Source organism: Vanessa tameamea, chromosome 2, assembly GCF_037043105.1.
Source record: "Vanessa tameamea isolate UH-Manoa-2023 chromosome 2, ilVanTame1 primary haplotype, whole genome shotgun sequence".
Taxonomy (NCBI): domain Eukaryota; kingdom Metazoa; phylum Arthropoda; class Insecta; order Lepidoptera; family Nymphalidae; genus Vanessa; species Vanessa tameamea.
Genome location: NC_087310.1, coordinates 7,654,579 through 7,673,836, shown reverse-complemented (window position 1 = coordinate 7,673,836; position 19,258 = coordinate 7,654,579). Strand labels below are relative to the sequence as shown.

The 19,258-nt window shown below is 32.3% G+C and overlaps 1 protein-coding gene across 3 annotated transcripts; it reads left to right on the top strand.

The window, feature by feature from the left end:
- Positions 1 to 12: 12 nt before the first annotated feature.
- Positions 13 to 6,341, top strand: LOC113398982 (carboxylesterase 1C-like). Of its 3 annotated transcripts, XM_026637960.2 has the most exons (11): positions 13 to 500; positions 578 to 670; positions 754 to 882; positions 963 to 1,290; positions 1,404 to 1,603; positions 2,376 to 2,538; positions 2,636 to 2,757; positions 2,831 to 3,062; positions 3,478 to 3,616; positions 4,701 to 4,897; positions 6,183 to 6,341. In XM_026637960.2, the coding sequence occupies exons 1-11, from the start codon at positions 405 to 407 to the stop codon at positions 6,323 to 6,325; spliced, it is 1,842 nt and encodes a 613-aa protein (XP_026493745.2). In that variant the 5' UTR covers positions 13 to 404; the 3' UTR covers positions 6,326 to 6,341. The 3 variants fall into 3 exon arrangements, with proteins under 3 accessions (XP_026493745.2, XP_064072333.1, XP_064072329.1); XM_064216263.1 differs by lacking the exon at positions 754 to 882 and having other exon boundaries at positions 16 to 500; positions 959 to 1,290; XM_064216259.1 differs by lacking the exon at positions 13 to 500 and having other exon boundaries at positions 573 to 670; positions 959 to 1,290.
- Positions 6,342 to 19,258: the final 12,917 nt, after the last annotated feature.

The window sequence follows — 19,258 nt, the reverse complement described above, 5'->3', positions numbered from 1 at the left end:
TGATACAATATCACACTTTAATTGGTCGGTCATATTCGAAAAGTATGATATAATTTAATATAAAACAGATTTTAAACAAATACACTTGGGGTAAAATTTGCTTGTGAAACATATGTCTACCTGCATACTTCCGTTCACAACAGCGATGATGGTTATCTAATTGCGTTGCCCACTGGGATTTGTGTTGTTTTAAAACATTGTTGTTCGCTTTATATTGCTTCCGTCACGGACTAACGCATAATCATTGTCTGATCTATTTTTATTGTAATGTCCAACCATACACAATGGATAGTCATCAGTTTCACCTTTTGCATGCTTTGAACGTCAACGTGTCGCTATGGCATGTGCTCATATCATCGTAAAATTACTTAAAATTAAGTATTATCCATCATAAGTCAAACGTTATGGATTTAATATATATTTTGTGTCTTTCTTTACTTTCGTGTTCTGTCGTTGGTCAAGATCCAGTTGTAAATTTATCCCAAGGTCGTGTTGTTGGGGTGAGAATTATTATTTTCACGATTTTAATATAATTTTCAAATATTGATGGTTAATAATTATTAAAATTTATATTTAGATCAAAGTTTTTACTGAAAATTCACTAAAACCTATTGAAGTGTTCTTTGGGATACCATATGCAGCTCCACCAATTGGGAGATTAAGATTTTCGGTAAGAGATTACAAGAAATTATTTTGTCTTCATTAAAAACTGATACACAAGTGTAAAATGTAACATAAAATATTCTGTCACAGCCTCCTGAACGACATTTAGGTTGGAGAAGGACTTTATTTGCTCATCGTTTACCACCGCGATGTCCTCATTTAGGGAATGAAAGTGATATCAGTGAAGACTGTTTATATCTTAATATATGGACTCCGCGGGTTAGATCTAAACTATGTTATAATGTGTTATTGTAAAAAATATATTATGTTATTACGAAATAAAACTTTTTTTTAGGTAGAGAGTGGATGTAAGTTTGCAACCAGTTATTATTATTCTGTATAGTGATTCTTGGCTCAAAAATGGCGTTAATTTACCATGTCAAGAGTTAGCAGCGGAAGGCTTCGTGGTCGTAACTGTAGCTTACAGGCTCCATATTCTAGCATTTTTCACACTAAAATCGATTGGAGCACGCGGAAATCTTGCCTTACTAGATCAATATATGGCTTTAATATGGGTTCGAGAAAATATAGCGGCATTTGGAGGAGATCCAAATTCCATCACGCTAGCAGGCCACTCCGCTGGAGCAGACAGTGTTCTTCTTCATATGGTATCACCTCGGTCTAAAGGTAACTTTTTATATAATTGCCTAAAATCTAGTTTAAATTTCTTATACAAATATATATTTTAATCTACATTTTTTTTACTCACCTTACGTAAAATATATCTTTTCTTTTATTAGGTTTATTTCACCGGGCCATCATTATGTCACCACAAAATATTTGGAAAGCGATTGAAAAAGATAACGATAATAATAATTTCGATATCGTAAAATTATCGAGAGGCGTCGCACAATCTTTAGGCTGTTTGAGTGGAATAGAAAGTGAAATTCTTCAATGTTTAAAAATTCAATCTTTAAAGGATATAATGTCTCAATATTCGGTAATAATAGTAATGATTATATAAACCTAATAAATTAAATCTATACTGTACGCTACTATTATCTTATTTCTTCTATAACAATAGTATATAAAAGGAATCGTTTAGTAGGCAATGCTTACATAAATGACTAATCCGCTTCCACTTAAAGGCAGTTTTCTCTATTAATCCTTGAAATATTTTATTGTTACATCAATGTATTTGGAGAGAACATTGCTAGTGTCTAAACTTAGTTATTTACAATAAGTATATTATTATGATACTCTAAATAAGAAGATCATAGATATCAAAAACTTTAAAAGAAATAATATAGAACACAACTTAAATAAGAATTTGCCATAAGAATAGTCAAAAGTCGATTGTATACTTCGCAGGACTCATCGATTTAGATCTTGTTGTACACAAACTCATCTTATTCGATTGATACATATAAGTCTAATTTTACGCTTAATAGTACATGCGATTGTAGATGACTTCATATATGAAGTTCAAATTCGGCAAATGATTATTGTTCTCACATACATATTAGTACACAGTACATATTTTATTCGCTATTAGTATAGATATATTATTGACAAATGAAAAATACATAATTTTAATGAGATTTCTCCTCACTATTTTTGATCAAGTTGTATGGACAAGTTCCCATTCATTTCATTTACTATACCTACATAGGTAGGTCGTAGATTAAATACAGATAATTATCGAAAAAGACCTAAATTTTTCAAATTACAATTAAATATAAAGAAATAATAATGTAATCATTATGTTTCAGAACAATTGGACAGATATTATTCAACCAATTCCTGATAATTTCTTACCAGAAACGGAACAATATTTACCAACAACGCTTTCAGCAGCGTTAGCCTCGGCAAAATCACCGACTATTCCTGTTGATGTAATTATAGGAACTACTGATCTGGAAACAATTAATTATGGTATATATACATAATAATCTTTATTATTAAACAATAACTCATGGCATAAATTACATACACCTAAATTACGATTTAAAACGCCTTTTACTTTTGACAGATAACAATTACGAAGAAATTATAAATCTTGGTGGAGATCATTTGTACAATCAAAGTATATCAACAGTTATTCCAAAATTATTGCGTTTGCTATCGTTGGACCGACCGGAAACGTCGATACTTGTAATTATAGCGAAGTATAATAAATGCGTTAAAAAAAATGCTAATATATAATTAAAAAAAAATATATTTGCAGTTACCACAAATAATTCAATGGGAATTTTTGGGTGCTAATATACGAAAAGAAAATGAAAAACAAACGTTAAAAATAATAGAAGCCATTGCGAGAATGGAGACATCAGCTAAATGGGAAGCTGGATGTGCTCTTCTGGCAGCGAGGCTCGCCCGTCGAATTTCACATTTATATGTTTATCATTATTCACAACCATTCGGGACGGATTTAAAAGGCCAACGATTTAATTTTACAGGTAACGGTCTTATATCTAAAAGTTTTTTTTTTATTTGATATATTTTTTAAATACATAAGTATTTGTGTATTTTTAACGAATGTAGGTAACTTTATAAGATTTTTCCATTAGTTTTTTTATGAAAATCAATAAACTATATTATGAATTCTACAAACAACACATAAGATAAAGGATTCTTGGAATAGTCTCTAAAGTATTTACTTCTACTGTGAAAATAATGGATTTCAGTATTGTAATGTGTATAGCATTTTTGCAACTCACACCGATAATACTGCCCTGCGTTTTTCACGCTCATGAAACTGTTGATGCATTAACATACAGTGTTTCGTTTTCAATTGTTAGAATTTTGAAAAAAACTTTACTTAACACGATCACTTATCTCAATTGCTTAATTTTCATTGATTACAATTTACAGGCGCAACACACGGCGCTGAACTGTTTGCAGTCTTAGGAGATGCTCTAATGCTCCAAATAGCGCGTCGACCGTCATCACAAAATGAAAAAGAAATATTTAACAAATTTCGAAAATACATTAAAAACTTCGTTACATATGGGTATGTTTATTATTTTATTAATTCATTGCTTCTCTTTCATTATTGATCCTCTGAATTATACGCTTCTGTTTGAAATAAAAGAACATAATTTTAAATTTGCTATTCTTTATAAAGTTTAGAATTACTCTCTGAAAAATATTGTAAACTATTTGTCACCTGCCTAGAGATTTGTCGTTAGGCTATAAGTTTAAAAATGTCTATATCCTTCCTTGAGGTTCAAGCTTGCTTCATACCAAATTTCATCAAATTCAATTGAGTGGTTCGGCCGCGCAACAGTAACACACATACAGATTTACTTTCGCATTTAAAATTTGCCATTTGCCCGTCTGCCTACATTTTTTTTATTCTATAAACACATCTATGTGTTCTTAAATTCCATAAGTAATATTTTTGTTATTTTAACGTACTTAATTATTAACAACATGCACTCGTATTTTTTAAGCGAATGCATCGCATTTATATATATAGTACATGATATGTCTGTCTATTGCCTAATCCAAATGAAGAAGACGTAGACAAAAACAAATCTAACATTTACGTCATATGCGATTTGCTATAGCTCTGCTATATTATGCACTACAAACAGTTCTTTATACGTTAACAATTAACATATCTTTATTTATATTACAAAACTATTTCACTTAAACTAATAAGTAGTTTAATCCACTTTAATTTAACTGTCAAATTGTCGATCACTACTTCGCTGACATTCAAAACGCCACTTTTTCGTGATTTTCATAAGTATTCCATTACGATGCTCCAATTTAAAGAATGCGGTGGTAGTCGCTTTCCATCAGGTGAGCCTTCTGTCCGTTTGCCACCTATAGCATAAAAAATAGCATTGTTTCCTCAAATTTTCAATAATGATAATGATCAAATTCGACCACTGGGCGAACACTAGTCTATAATAAATGCGAAAACAACTCTGCCTGTCTGTCTGTTGCTCTTTCATGGCCAACCTACTGAACCTGATTTTGAGAATTTGATGAAATTTTGTGTGTAGGAAGATTGAACTCCAATAAGGGACAGCAACTTTTTGAGCTAAAGTTGTTTTCTTATAAAATCAACTTATTCTTATTTCAAGATCACCAAGTACTCAAAAGGAATGGCCAAGATATATGGTGGGAGACTCGTATATACACGAAGTGTGTAATGCTGATTTCACTGATTACAATCAATACAAGCTCATAAGGAGGATATCTTTTTGGCTTCAGTATTTACCACGTTTATCAAATAAACTCACATTAAATGAACAAGCCGAAAAAATAACTATTAGCAACGGTAATAAAATTATCTTATATTGTGCAAATTATTATAAAATGAAAAAAGCAGAAAATATTAAGTAAGTGATTATTATTGCGATACATCGAGATTTGGTAACAGTTTATATTTATGAAACAAATAGTCAATCGCGTTTGTACCTTACGTTTTATGACTTAATTGTTTTTCAATGGGCATAGCATTGCAAAACGTAATTCCCTGCCTCTAAAGAATCCGGTATGTGTTTTTAACAGTCAGTAGTTGAATTAGCCAGGATATAGGCGTGTCGGAATTGTCTAAATTTATTGTGATTTAAATATCAAGAATTTGTTAATATGGGATATATTTAACTACGAAAAGATAGTTTATATTTGACTTTATACTTTTTAACATATATTAATCCGTTAGGTTGAACAAAATAAAAAAAATGCAATAATATATTGGACCATAAATATAACGAGCGAACCAATGAACCACCTGATATTCAGTGGCCAACACGGCCTGTAGATATTAGCGCTGCAAGAAATATTAATAGACCGGGAGATGAGGACACAAAATATTAGGTCATTTGTACCAGTATGGCGGTTCTTCTCCTTATTCCTTTGCAGTGGTATGGCGGCCATTGGGAACTGTCGGGAAAGTATGGCAAGGTGATATTCGTGAATGGCTATTCGACGATGATTAGCTATGCAAAAATTAGCCTGGTACAAATGGTTGAATTGTTTTATTTAAATTAATGTATTCGCGTCGGTATGGCGGGCTGTAAGTCACACCCGAGAAGTATGGCATTACGCTACCGCCTACTTCTTTTTTTTTCGACTATCTGAAAATACAAGCATTTTTGTGGACAAATCGTTCGACACTCGTTATTTATCCGACGCGTTCGATTAACGCCCACGCGATTGGGCCGCCGGTGCGAGCGCTATGACCATCATTTTCTTTTTTGCCTTTACGTAATTAGACCCCTGAAGAACCGCTATAATGGTACAAATGACCTAGTATTTTGTGTCATCATCTCCCGATCTATAACTATTTCCGATATCGCCGGACTGCCAACCAACCTCATGAGCCTTGTTATGTACCTTGTGCTTGTAGTAACTATCTACTGCTTACTTCATAATTATCAGAGTAGTCTTTATCGACACCATCATCAATATTATCATAAGGCCTGGTTTTATATTTATATAGGTACGTTATTGGATTTTATAAATCATTTTACCTCTAGCTTAGTGATATTTAAGTATTTGATCTTTACCTTTAAGTATTGGGCTCAATCTAAATAAATAATTGTAAGATTCTTTTTCAGATGGCAATCGGCTCCGCGGTGGCGTTATAGCCTTGTGCGGTATTTCAGTCATGTTTTTATTGCTGTTGGGTGTTAGCGTTGTTATATTGTATAAATGGCGAACTCGACGGCCCTTGGACATTGATTCTCAAGTAGCAAACTAATGATTATTTTCAAGTGTACGACATTGAAAAGAAGTGTAACATGTCAAAATACTATAAAATATAATATATACATAAATAAACTTTATATTGGTTGAGATTTTTTTTTGTATGTTATAGGTAGATGGGCAAATAGGCCATCTGATGTTAAGTGGTCACCACCGCCCATAAACAATGGCGTTGTTAGAAATATTAACCATCCCTTAGTTCGCCAATGTGCCACCAACCTTGGGAACTAAGATGTTATGTCCCTTGTGCTGACACTGGTTCACTCACCCTTTCTACCGGAACACAACAATACCAAGTATTCCTGCTTGGCGGTTAAATATCTGATGAGTTTGTGGTAATTACGCAAACGGGCTTGCACAAAGCCCTGCCACCAAGTACTGGTAGGGCTTTGTGGTGGTAGGTAAAATATGAATGAAATAAATAAAATTTATACCACTAATTTTCACCATATTCATAAATGTCAGCAGGGCCAGACCGTGATTTTATGGGGTCCTGAGCTAATACTACTTAGGGGACCACCTCAAACTCAATTACTCAAAGTATAGAAAAAAATGAGACCATAAAATATTTGATTTATATTATAATATATTATTCCTTAGTGTTATACAACCGTAAAGAAATTGACAAATTATAAAGCAACCTTTCTGCACTGTCCTTTGGAGAATTCTTTAATTTGCTTTTCACACTCTAGGTTCTTAGTTAAATCTACATTTATGGACACGGATAAATGGTTAAGTCGTGAGTTTGTCATCGTCGTTCTGTATTTATTCTCTACTAGCTGTGCCCGCGACTTCGTGCGCGTATGAATTTAAGTTATTTGGACATTGCAGTGTGACTTTATTTTAATTTTAATCATTCTAAAATAAAAATAAGTTACTCCTTATCACATCAGTTATCTGCCAGTGAAAGTCCCGTCAAAATCGGGCCAGTGGTTTGAGCGATTAGCTGAAACAAACAGACAGATAGACAGACAAAAATTGTAAAAAATATTATTTTGGTATATGTATCGTATATACATACATTTAGTAAAAAGCGGTTATTTTAATATTACAAACAGATATTCCAATTTTATTATATGTATAGATATACAATAAAAATAAGCCATCCTGGAAAGAAGCGCTCGGCTACACAGCTTGTGATTAATACGGTTAAATATATTTTTAAGATTATATAGTTCGGGAATACGTGAACAAGCTTCTTTTCATAAATAAATCTTCACGTCATGACAAAAACAGAGACCATCTTCCTTACTGAAGAAACAAGAAAATTCTGTATGACGTTTTCTTTGATAGGATATTCGAACATCAGATTTAATGAAATTCCATTGTTTTAACTGCGATGTGTTTAACGGAGGCTTAAACAAAAAAATAGAACAATTTTAGCGTACTGTTATATCGTCCCTCTTCAATCAGTTTTTAAAAAAAGAATTGAAATAGAATTAAACATTTATTTAATATTTATTAGATATAGAATTAAAATAAGATGTAGAATTAAAGTAAGAAATAGAATGATCTTTAGGCAGCCGTCGCGGATGTAAGTTGGAAGAGGACTAAACTGATGCTAAGCCCTACTACTGTCTCTCCTGCCTATACTGCTGACATTGCTGTTACAGCCCAGTGGCTCAGCGTTACCATTTACTAAGTAGGGGTATAACACCTCCCCCCTTAGAGATTAAACTTCTAGGTTTTCTATAGAAGTTTAAGGGAAACTAAGATGTAGAAGAATAGAATAGATATAAAGATTTAATTTCCAAATTAGTGACAGATCTTAGACTTTACGTCGTAATTTAGCAGGAGGAATTTCTTCAATTGCTGTGTATGTCTGTTGGTTTTCCTCGGAACATTGAATTTCTATAGAAGTAGTATTACAGCGAATTGGACTGCCGCCAGATTTATAAATTTTGGTATAAAACTTAAACATAATAAAACTAATCATAATTAAGATTACGAAAACAACAAGAATAGAATAATGTGCCCCGTATTTTATTATATGCGGTTGGTTTATAATATTGTTAAGATTGTTTATATGCGATTTAATAATATCTTTGTAATTAAAATTCATATTTTCTTGATCAAGACTTTGTAACTTAATAGTGGGCGCATTACTAACAGTTTCTTTAAGTTTATTTAAATTACAACATAAATCATCAATAAGATTAAAATTAGTGAAACTAGATAAAGGTGAACTTATATTAAATACATTGTTATTGGTATAAAGTTTAGTATTCTTACAATAGGCTTTACAATGATTAGGAAGATTTACTATTCCAGTACCAACTATTTTTATTTCTACTAATTCAGATTTAGCGCAGTCTATTGATAATTTAGTTGGTATAGATTGTACAAAAATCCATCGATTGTTATTAAGAGTCTTCCAAATATCAAGATTACCGTATAGAAATTCCGTTTTACACTCTTTTGGAAGTTGCGTCAAAACTTTGGATAATAATTCACTTTCACAGGATGGATTAGCACTTGTCGAGAAAACATTCATTATACTGCATATATAGTTCTGAACACTGACTGTTTTACAAATTTCCAGAGACTGGAAACTGCTGTAATATAGTTTGTCCTTAGTAACAGCGGTGTACTTGTAATCCGGTATGGTCATGCTGAATGAGTCTGGCTTTTTTAAATTATGAGGTATCGGTAAAGGAATATTATGATACAAATAAAATTCTTGGGAAGTAACAAGTGGTATTTGTAGAACAAAAATTATTTTAGGATTTAGATAATAACAAACTAACTTAGATATACTTAAAATAGTGTATATCGAACTTATGTCTAAACTTACTGCTAATTCATGCCCATTCGGCAAGTGTCTGTAGCTATCGATAAGTTCTTGATACAATTGTTTAGGTGTTATTATAGAAGGATGAAGTATATTTGTATTGCAAAAGAGAATAGAATTAGTAATGTCTTCTATCTGAAAAGATAAATTAAGCAGTGAAGTTTCCAAATTATTTAAGATGGAGTTTATTTGAGAAATCATTATTAATTTATTGGATGTAACAGAGACATTTTTTATTTGAATAGATAACTTTTCAATAGCTTCAGTTAAACTATCTTCATTAAATTTTAATTTATGAAGGGAGTTATTATAAGAAGAAATGGTCGATGTTGTAACCAATATATTTTCTTTAATTAATGAAGCTAGTTGTTTATAATTATTTTGTACAGTATTAATAGCATTATCATATTTAATTGCATCATCCTCATCTAAAGTACCAAAAATTTGTTTGAAAACCGTGCCAACACCACCAATCCATGCACCTCGCCTATTTCGATTATCAAGTAAATGAGAAATGGATGAATATTGTTTGTCAAGATCTTGATATCGTGCTGTCAGAGGTTCAAGCATATTGTGACATTCTGAATTATCTATTGCATCTATTTGTTTACAAAGATATCTGACGGTACCTAAAGCTGAATTAATATTTTCGATATGGGATTTCATATGCGAGATATTTATTGGCATTAGAACGTTAAAATGGCCGTTAATAATTTTTAATTTGCCCATGTAATCAAAATAGATACCGGAGCTTGATGAGATTGATTGAACTAGGCTAGGATTTTGAGTTGCGGAGATCTCGAAACAGTTTGAAATGATGTAACTGTAATAGAATAAAGCATAGATAATAGAATTAAGTAATAATAATAAACCTTACCAGTAGAACTCAAATAATGATAAGCTTTCTTCTATGATCAATATTGGCGTTCTTTATTTTATAGAAGTAATATGATGTTATGAGTTCGAATAACTACTAGATGTTTCTGCTAATTTGACTTCATCGAAATGGTGCTTTACATGGCGTCGATTTATTAATAGGGAAAGAGTGTTGTTGCCGTGGACCTTTATCACTTTATATGGGCCTTTCCATAAAGGTGAGAGGGCTTTACGAAGACGAAGATGGTTTTTTAAGTAAACTAAATCACCAACTTTGTAATGTTTCCTTGCAGATTTATGATCGTAGTGAGTTTTAGAAGCTTCTTTCGATTTATTAATGTATTCAAGGGCTTTATCTCGGGAAAATTTAAGCCGATGTTGAAGCATTTTCACATAATCAGGATAAGTAACGTAAAGGTCTTCATTATAAATAGAATCAGGGATATATGCCTTATGACCGAATAAAAGTTCATAGGGTGTATAGTGTGTTGTACAGTGTACAGCAGTATTGTAAGCTAACATGGCTGTAAAGACATAACGAGGCCAGTTATCTTGATTTTCGTTAACATAAGACTTTAAGTATTCTTTAAGAGTAGAATGACTTCTTTCCAAAGCTCCTTGTGTTTGAGGATGGTAAGGAGTTGACCATAATTGTTTAATTTTTAAGAATGTGCAAGTCTTCTGAAAGAGTTCAGCGGTAAAATTTGTACCTTGATCAGTCAAGATCATTTTTGGTATACCAAACATTGCTATAAAATGAAGAAGACAATCAGATGTCTCTTCAGCAGAAACGCTACGCAAAGGGTAAGCTGCGGAGAATTTAGTAAGGTCATCTTGGAGTGTCATAATATATTTGAGTTTTGCAGTTCCCGATTCAGGTAGGGGACCAACAATGTCTAATGCTACACGCTGAAATGGACTGTTGGATGTAGTAGTAATCTGCATTGGTGCTCTATTTGTTTTCCTGAGAGCTTTATTTTCTTGACACAGTAAACATTTTTTTACATAATTTTCTACATCTTGTCGCATACCTTTCCAATAATATCTCTCTTGAATTCTTTTCAGCATTCTAACAGAACCTAAATGACCGGCGATAGGTAAGTCGTGATTTTCATATAATATTCTTTTTATTTCACTAGGAGTTGGGTATAGTATATTGTTATGATATATGTTGATTATTATATTACTTTCATGGAAAATATAGGTAAGAATGTTATATATTTTAATAAACGACTTATTTTCAAACGGATTTTTAAAATCTGTAATAGCTATCTCATTACCATTCGAATACCTTTGTGATAAATGTTCTGTTATTATTTTCATTGTTTTAAAGATCTCTGGATAAGTGCAATCGTCAAAATGATGGACCTTCGTATAAATAAAGTAAACGTCTTTTCCGTTATATTTGATTTCTTCGAATAAGTGCAACTGTTTTTCACTATACATGATTTCTTTAGGATCTTCAAGATTACCTACAATATCTTGCACATAAATATTAGACTCATCTAAGTCTATTGACGTCGGTATAATAATGATGTTACAATGTGTATTCAGTAGGGATTGATTATGTTCTATTATTTTTGTATCGTATTGATTCGTCTTATTAGTAAATTCTTTGATGAACTTTGTATAATCGTTATTGTGAATTATAATATTCTTTGAATTATCAGATGGAGAAGCAAGATTCGATATATTTTCCTTTGTTGAGATAGGTTGATTGAGGTTTTCAGAAATTGGAATTTGAAACGGCGATTCAGGGGCTGTGTTAGAATCAGTGATGTTTTCTTGTCTAAGGTCCTTTGTTTCAATATTATTCGAATTGGGATTCGGAGTGAAAGAAGTGGCTTGTGTGTTAATGTCGTTATTTAGCATCGAAGGGTTTTTTTCGGAACAAGGAATGAATAAGGGATCTGATTGAGAAGTTAATTCAGGAGATGGAATATCTAAGTCGCAAAAATCAAAATTCAGATCTTCAGTTTGTGGGCTTAAGTTTATAGGCCCAAAATCTGTTATAGAATCACTGGAGTTTGAATATTCGTTAGTATTAAGGTTTGCTGCATTATCAGGACGTATTGGATTGACTAAAAATCGTTTACAGGGATTCTCACGAGGAATTGAAGATGGAAGGTTTTCAGGGTATATTGGGTTTACAGGATAGCGAGATAGTGCATCAGCGACAGAATTCAGTTTTCCCTTGCGGTAAACTATATCATATTCAAATTCTTCTAACTTAAGTCTCCATCTTTGGAGCTTACTACTTGGATCTTTGTGATTAAAAAGCCACTTTAAGGGTCGGTGATCAGTTATTATTTGAAATTTTCTCCCGTACAAATATGGGCGAAAGGTTTTACAGCCAAAGAGTATAGATAATAACTCTTTCTCTGTTGTACTATAATTACACTCACTTTTATTCAAGGTTCGTGAAGCAAATGCAATAGGTTTATCTTTACCGATCGGGCCCTGAGATAGAACTGCTCCAATTGAATAGTTGGATGCATCACATGTTAAAACAAATGATTTTGTGAAGTCTGGATAACAGAGTATAGGAGCAGTGGTTAATTTATGTTTTAGTGAATCGAATGCAAGTTTTTGTGGATTTTCCCATTCAAAGCTAGTATTTTTTCGAAGTAAAGAAGTTAATGGTTTAGCTATTTTGGAAAAATCAGGAATGAATCGGCGATAGTATGAGACGAGACCTAAAAAGGATTTAATATCTTTAGGAGACTTTGGTGTTGGGAAATGCATGACAGCCTTAATTTTTTCCGGATTAGGTTTCACTCCATCTTCAGTTATCACATGACCTAAATATCCTACTTCCCTTCTTAGAAACTCACATTTATCCGGTTGGAGTTTGAGGTTAAATTTACGTAATTTTTGAAACACTAATCTAAGGTTTTCTATTTGAGATTTTAAATCGTAGGAATAAATAACTATGTCATCTAAATATACAAAGCATCTTATCCCTTGAAGTCCAGAGAGAGCGGTATTCATTAGACGCTGAAATGTGGCTGGTGCGTTTTTTAGTCCAAATGGCATACGGGTAAATTGGTAGTGTCCTTGGGGAATGTTAAAAGCTGTTTTAGTTGCGTCCGCTGGATTCAATGGAATTTGGTGAAAACCGGATGCAAGATCTAAAGTTGAAAAATATTTACTATGCCCAAGTTGATCTAGAATTTCGTTTATTTGAGGAATAGGATATGTGTCTCCAATTGTTATATCGTTTAGTTTCCTATAATCTACGACTACGCGCCATTTTTGCTGGCCAGACGCGTCCAATTTTTTTGGAACTACCCAAATGGGTGAAGACCAAGGGGAAGTTGAGGGTTCTATTATACCTTGTTCTAACATTAATTCGGTTTGCTTCCTTACTTCTTCTTTATGTATCTCTGGAAATCGATACGATTTGACGTGTATTGGAATATCAGAATTCGTTTTTATTTCATGTTCTATTGCGGTAGTACAAGTTAATATTTCACCAGATAGATAAAATATATCGGAATATTCTGAGCATAGGTCATAGAGTGCGTTAATTTCTTCGTCGTTGAGGTGAGATACCCTAAGCTGATCTAAAACCGATTGAGTTCGTGTATATGCATTAGTGACTTTAGCAGAACTAGTAGAAGTAACATGGTAAGAAGGGAATTGAGGAAGTGATTTAGGTTTAGCAGTAATTAAAAGATCAAGGTTAGAATTAAGCGTAACTGATGAATCAGAGATATTGATAATTGATACATTTACTCTTTTATTATATTTTACTCTAGCAATGCAGTTCGCTACTAATAAAGTGTCAGACACTTTCTGATCTAAAATAAAACCTTCTCCAATTGCAGGATTCTTTACGGAACATTCAATTACCATCTCCGTTCTAGGAGGAATAATATAAGTTGGTTCGCGAAACAGAAGTTTAATATCTATATTATTAATTTTTAGTATATCTTTGTTATAGTCTATTATGCAACCGAAGCTGTTTAACATGTCGGAACCAATTATTCCATCGTAAGGTAAATTAATTTCCTTGATTACGTGGAACTTATGTTTTATGTATTTATTTGGTGATTTTGAAATATGTAATTTGAGATTAAAGTATCCTATGGTTTGGGTACACTCTTCTGCGGGGTCTATTCCTTTTAGATTTATAACATCGCAAGTCAGTTTTGGATGGTTTTGAATGCTACTATCTTTAACTAAGCTTATCGACGATCCAGAGTCTATTAACAAAGATAAAGGAATTTTAGATATGGAGGTAAGGATTTGGATATGTGGTAGTAAAATTTTTGTTGGATCGGAGGTAATTTCATAAACCTCGAAATTTGATCGCTTACGTTCCGTGGGAATATCGGGTTGATTAAGTTCGCTAGGTTTGATAGATTCAGAGGATTCACGAAATTCAGAGGATTTACGAGATGCAGAGGATATACGAGATTCAGCGGTTTTAGTAGATTCAGCGGGTTTAAGAGATTCAGAGGTTTTAATAGATTCAGCGGTTTTATTAGATTCAGCGGATTTAATAGATTCAGTGGGTTTAATAGATTCAGCGGGTTTAATAGATTTAAACGTTTTACGAGATTCAGCGGATTTACTAGATTCAGCGGGTTTAAGAGATTCAGAGGTTTTAATAGATTCAGCGGTTTTATTAGATTCAGCGGTTTTATTAGATTCAGCGGATTTACTAGATTCAGCGGGTTTAGAAAATACAGTGGATACAGAGGGTTTGGTATGATTTTTTAGGTTATTGGTGTCGGTTTGCTCTATATGGCGTCTCACACGACACCGACGCGAGACATTTAATAGTTTTTTGAATAGTTATTTATATTGTCAATTTCATCGTGGCTTTCGTCTGAGACCTCATGGGTGAAGTTGACTCGATGTTGTGGCTTAGAAATTGACGCTTGATTATATAGTCTATTATTATATTCTCGTTTCTTACAGTTGTCAATAGAATGTCCGATATTTTTGCAGTATCTGCAAATCAGTTGGTTTTTAATAGGAATAGGCAAATCCCGTTTCATGAAATTCGGTGGATTCTGGGTATACTGCTTGTTATATTGGGGACTTTGGAAGGTTTGTCTGGGGCCAAAGCTATTACGAATCGGTCTGTTTATTGGACGTGGAGCTGATTTATATAAGGTTTGTTGAATTCGCTCCTCTGATATAGCGATATTCGTTGCCTCGTTTAATGTTCTAGGTACCCTACATCTGGTTATATTAGAAATTTTAGGATGGAGGCCCATTAAGAAATGATGAAGGGCCAATTCTTCCATGGCCGCAGTTCGGCCTGCTAATTCCTTGGCCTTGGAGGTAGTAAGGGAAATTTCGGTTAAAAGTTGCGAAAGACATGTTTCTATCCTAAGGGAAAATTGAGATACTGTTTCGTTTATGCCTTGTTTGCAATCTTGAAGCTCCATTAATAAGTGAGAGGAATGTTTCCTCTCGCTGAACTGGTTTTTTAGAAAATCTTTTAATTGATCCCATGATATGAACTCCTTTATCGAACAAGCAAGCTCAGCTTTCCCGCTGAGTTGGCATAAAATATACTTGAAAACTATAGGCTTCTGTACGTCAGTCGCGAGATCGTATGCATTATTACAGTTAATTATGAAAGAGTTTAGGGTTTCCCTAGATCCGTCATAGGGCTTGATGAATTTAAGTAAAATATTTAAATCTAGTTCAGGCGTTGTGAGTGTTTTTTTGCCTTTCTGTTTTTTATTGTCATTGCTTACGGAGTGCAGTGGTCTATCATCTTCAGACTCTGAGGGTAATTCAAGCTGGCTCGGAACCTGAAGAGCCTCACCTCTATTGATTTTTGGCACTTTAGATTCCATTATTTAATAATTGATACCAATCAAGACAATTTACTAAATTAAAATGGTAAACAGAAACACTTATTTTATGAACGTTTAAACTAATTACAATTTTATAATTCAATATAGATTTATATTCAATAAGATTACTCAGTAATTATTATAGTAATTTGATAAGCCAGACTCACAGAATATACATCACGGTGGTCTTGATAGAAAACATATCAGGTGTAGAAATGAATTCCTGCTTCAACGATGCGATTATGTTTCTTGCTAACAAGAATAACATATATTTTGTTTCTAACTTTATCACTGAATGTTTTGCACATGTATAACTTGATGTTATTTTGAAAAAGTGCGTTTATAAATTTGGTAATCACTTGAGTTTTTTCACTTTGTGGGTTTATCTTTGTAGTATTATATACGGAACAGTTTTTTCAGAAACAGAGATTTTTCTTTTTGATTTTATTAACTCACTTTCACACACTTTTACACAACTGAGGACGTACCGGGGATCCACTAATTTTAAAGATCCCACCGCTGCCACCAAATGTTATATCGTCCCTCTTCAATCAGTTTTTAAAAAAAGAATTGAAATAGAATTAAACATTTATTTAATATTTATTAGATATAGAATTAAAATAAGATGTAGAATTAAAGTAAGAAATAGAATGATCTTTAGGCAGCCGTCGCGGATGTAAGTTGGAAGAGGACTAAACTGATGCTAAGCCCTACTACTGTCTCTCCTGCCTATACTGCTGACATTGCTGTTACAGCCCAGTGGCTCAGCGTTACCATTTACTAAGTAGGGGTATAACAGTACGACTAATTAACTTCTTACTAAATTACATTTAATTAAATCACAGCTCTAATCGATTGAGATCATAAGTAATTAAGTCACTTTAGTCACCTGAATCAGTCTCGGTCAACATTTTTTCTATCTCAGCTGTTCTGTAATTTTATTTAGTACTTGCTTTCGGGTTTTCTTTGTTAGTATTTTCAAGTACGGCTTCCAATTTGCCATTGTCAAGTTTATAGAAATCTTCCGAAAATAAAATTTTGGACACGTTGTCTTTAGCTTTAGTTTTTTGGTTTTTCTTCACCACTTTGTACTCTTTTTCCAGTTTCTTTTGTTTTCTTTCTTCTTTTCTCTTCTAAAGCGTTCTGCTTTCTCTTCTTTAATTTTATTTTATAATTTTCCTGAGCTTTCCATTCGGCTGATGTTAGTACAAAGGCGTCTTCTTGGGATTTTTTATTCCTTTTCTTTGTGGTGTTTTAGGTAACACCAAAATATCTTGTACTTTAATTATAGTATTGTCTTCCTTAATGATTGATCAAAGATTTATTGAATGGGTTTGATTGACAAAAAGCCATATGGTAAATCCGGCCCTGAATGTCAGTCATATTCTCTAGAACATCATACAATTTTTATTTTTTTTTATTGAGGACCATCATTAATCACTGCAGTTACACGTGTAATAATAAAATCATATTGAGATTTAATATAAAGTGTGTAACTCTTTAAAACGGCCAAACAACATGCATTTTAAGATACAATATACATATTTTTTAAATAATTTTATATCACTAAAATACCAACGATTAACTACATTTCATTTCGTTAATAAAGCATTTTCTACAAGACATATTACGTTATGAGTGTTGCCTTTATAATTTTCTATAAACTTGGATACTATAAATACTGTATATTTCAATAGAATCAAAACATAAAACCTCTCACAAGAGGTTACTGACATTGTTTTAAGTTACAAACCACATACTGATTCACGTAGAGAATTAATTTACATAAAATTATCGAAATATATCCTTCTGCTGGAAAAACATTAAATCATCGCTTTATTTTACCTACAGAATAAAGATAAACGCAATACCTAATAACTCGAATAAGGTTTTGTGTTATTGAGTATGAAAATATTAACAAATTATTGCGAAATGCATCTAAATGTGTTTCAAATATTTACTAATTAATTTATCCAACACACCAACGATATAGTAATTATAAGAAGATATATTTGAATATTAGGTGTAAGCTCATAATCGCGAGGCATATTGTAATCGGAAATTGGAATGATATAACTTGGGTAGTTATTATTACGTAAGTATTACCTTAGTAAACTTAATCTTCGAGTCTTGCACGCTCTGTTCTGAGTCAACAATTTTCTCCCATGGTTAAGGAACTGGCGAGAATTTCAACATATTATGATTTGCTTATGCATCATATTTATTAAGTTCAGATCAATGGAATTAATTTAGTTATTTGATTCGTTTTTTTCGGTAATCGTAACCGAAAAAAAACATTTAAAAAATATGTGTATGTTAACCTACATCTTATTCAAAATTTCTTCATTTTAACAAAAAAAAAAGCAATTACAAATAATAGAAATAAATATGCAACGAACCGTCCGATTTTTTCATATATATATTTTATCAAATTATGAATACCCTAAAATATTTACATTAAAATATAAATTACTTTTTACATAAAATCTCTGCCATTGCCACAGAAACTGCAACAAAGATTTTAAAGCCATAGAAGTCAAGAATATAACAAGTAACCATTTCAAGAGCATAAGCACATGCTTGTGCTCGTTATTAGACATCTAATATAACACCTGTTAACTTTTAAGTAATTAGCTAATCAAAGCACGTAACACAAAAATAGAATACCATTGAAGCATAATAATTTGGCTGTTAGATTTATTAGGTAATCAAAAACTGTTTGAGACGTTAATACAAAATAATTTCAGAAAAAGCAAAAACTTAATTCGTTCCATAAATTACAATCTCAATACATGAATAGAACAATCGGAATGTATAAAATAAAATAAGAATTCCTTAAATTGACGGAATGGCGCCAATGAAGCTACCCAAAATCAACATTTATACGTTTAGTAAAAATAATTGTTTATATAAGGGTGAAGACCATGTCTGCTACGGAGCTTCGCCTCCCTCCGTTAAGTCGGAACCTCCGATTATTATTACACCTTCGGTTCTGACTTCGGCTCCGACAGACCGACACTTTTAAATCGGAAGTCGAAGCATAATATAGCGACGGCTACTTTGGGATTCAATTAATTTAATTTCTTGTTTATTTGGAATCATACCAATTTTATTTCATTGTTTATGTTTTATTTTATAACTAAAAAATTAAAATGAAAAAAAAAATGACTGAATAATGTTTTATTTCTCCTTAAATAAAAAAATCAAATTTAAAAACTACGACTCCACTTTCGGTTCCGATATAATTATCTCCAATACATCCCTGGTATCAGATAACAGATAGTAACTGCTTTTTAACTCTATACTCCATAAAGCTAAAGCTAGTATCTCTCGTCTGTATCACAGATTAAAAATGTTAAAGTACAGTTTAAATATAGTCTGTTTTCTTGCTTTTAAAAGTTTAGTTATATTGTATACTTTTTGCTATAATCTGTGGTGT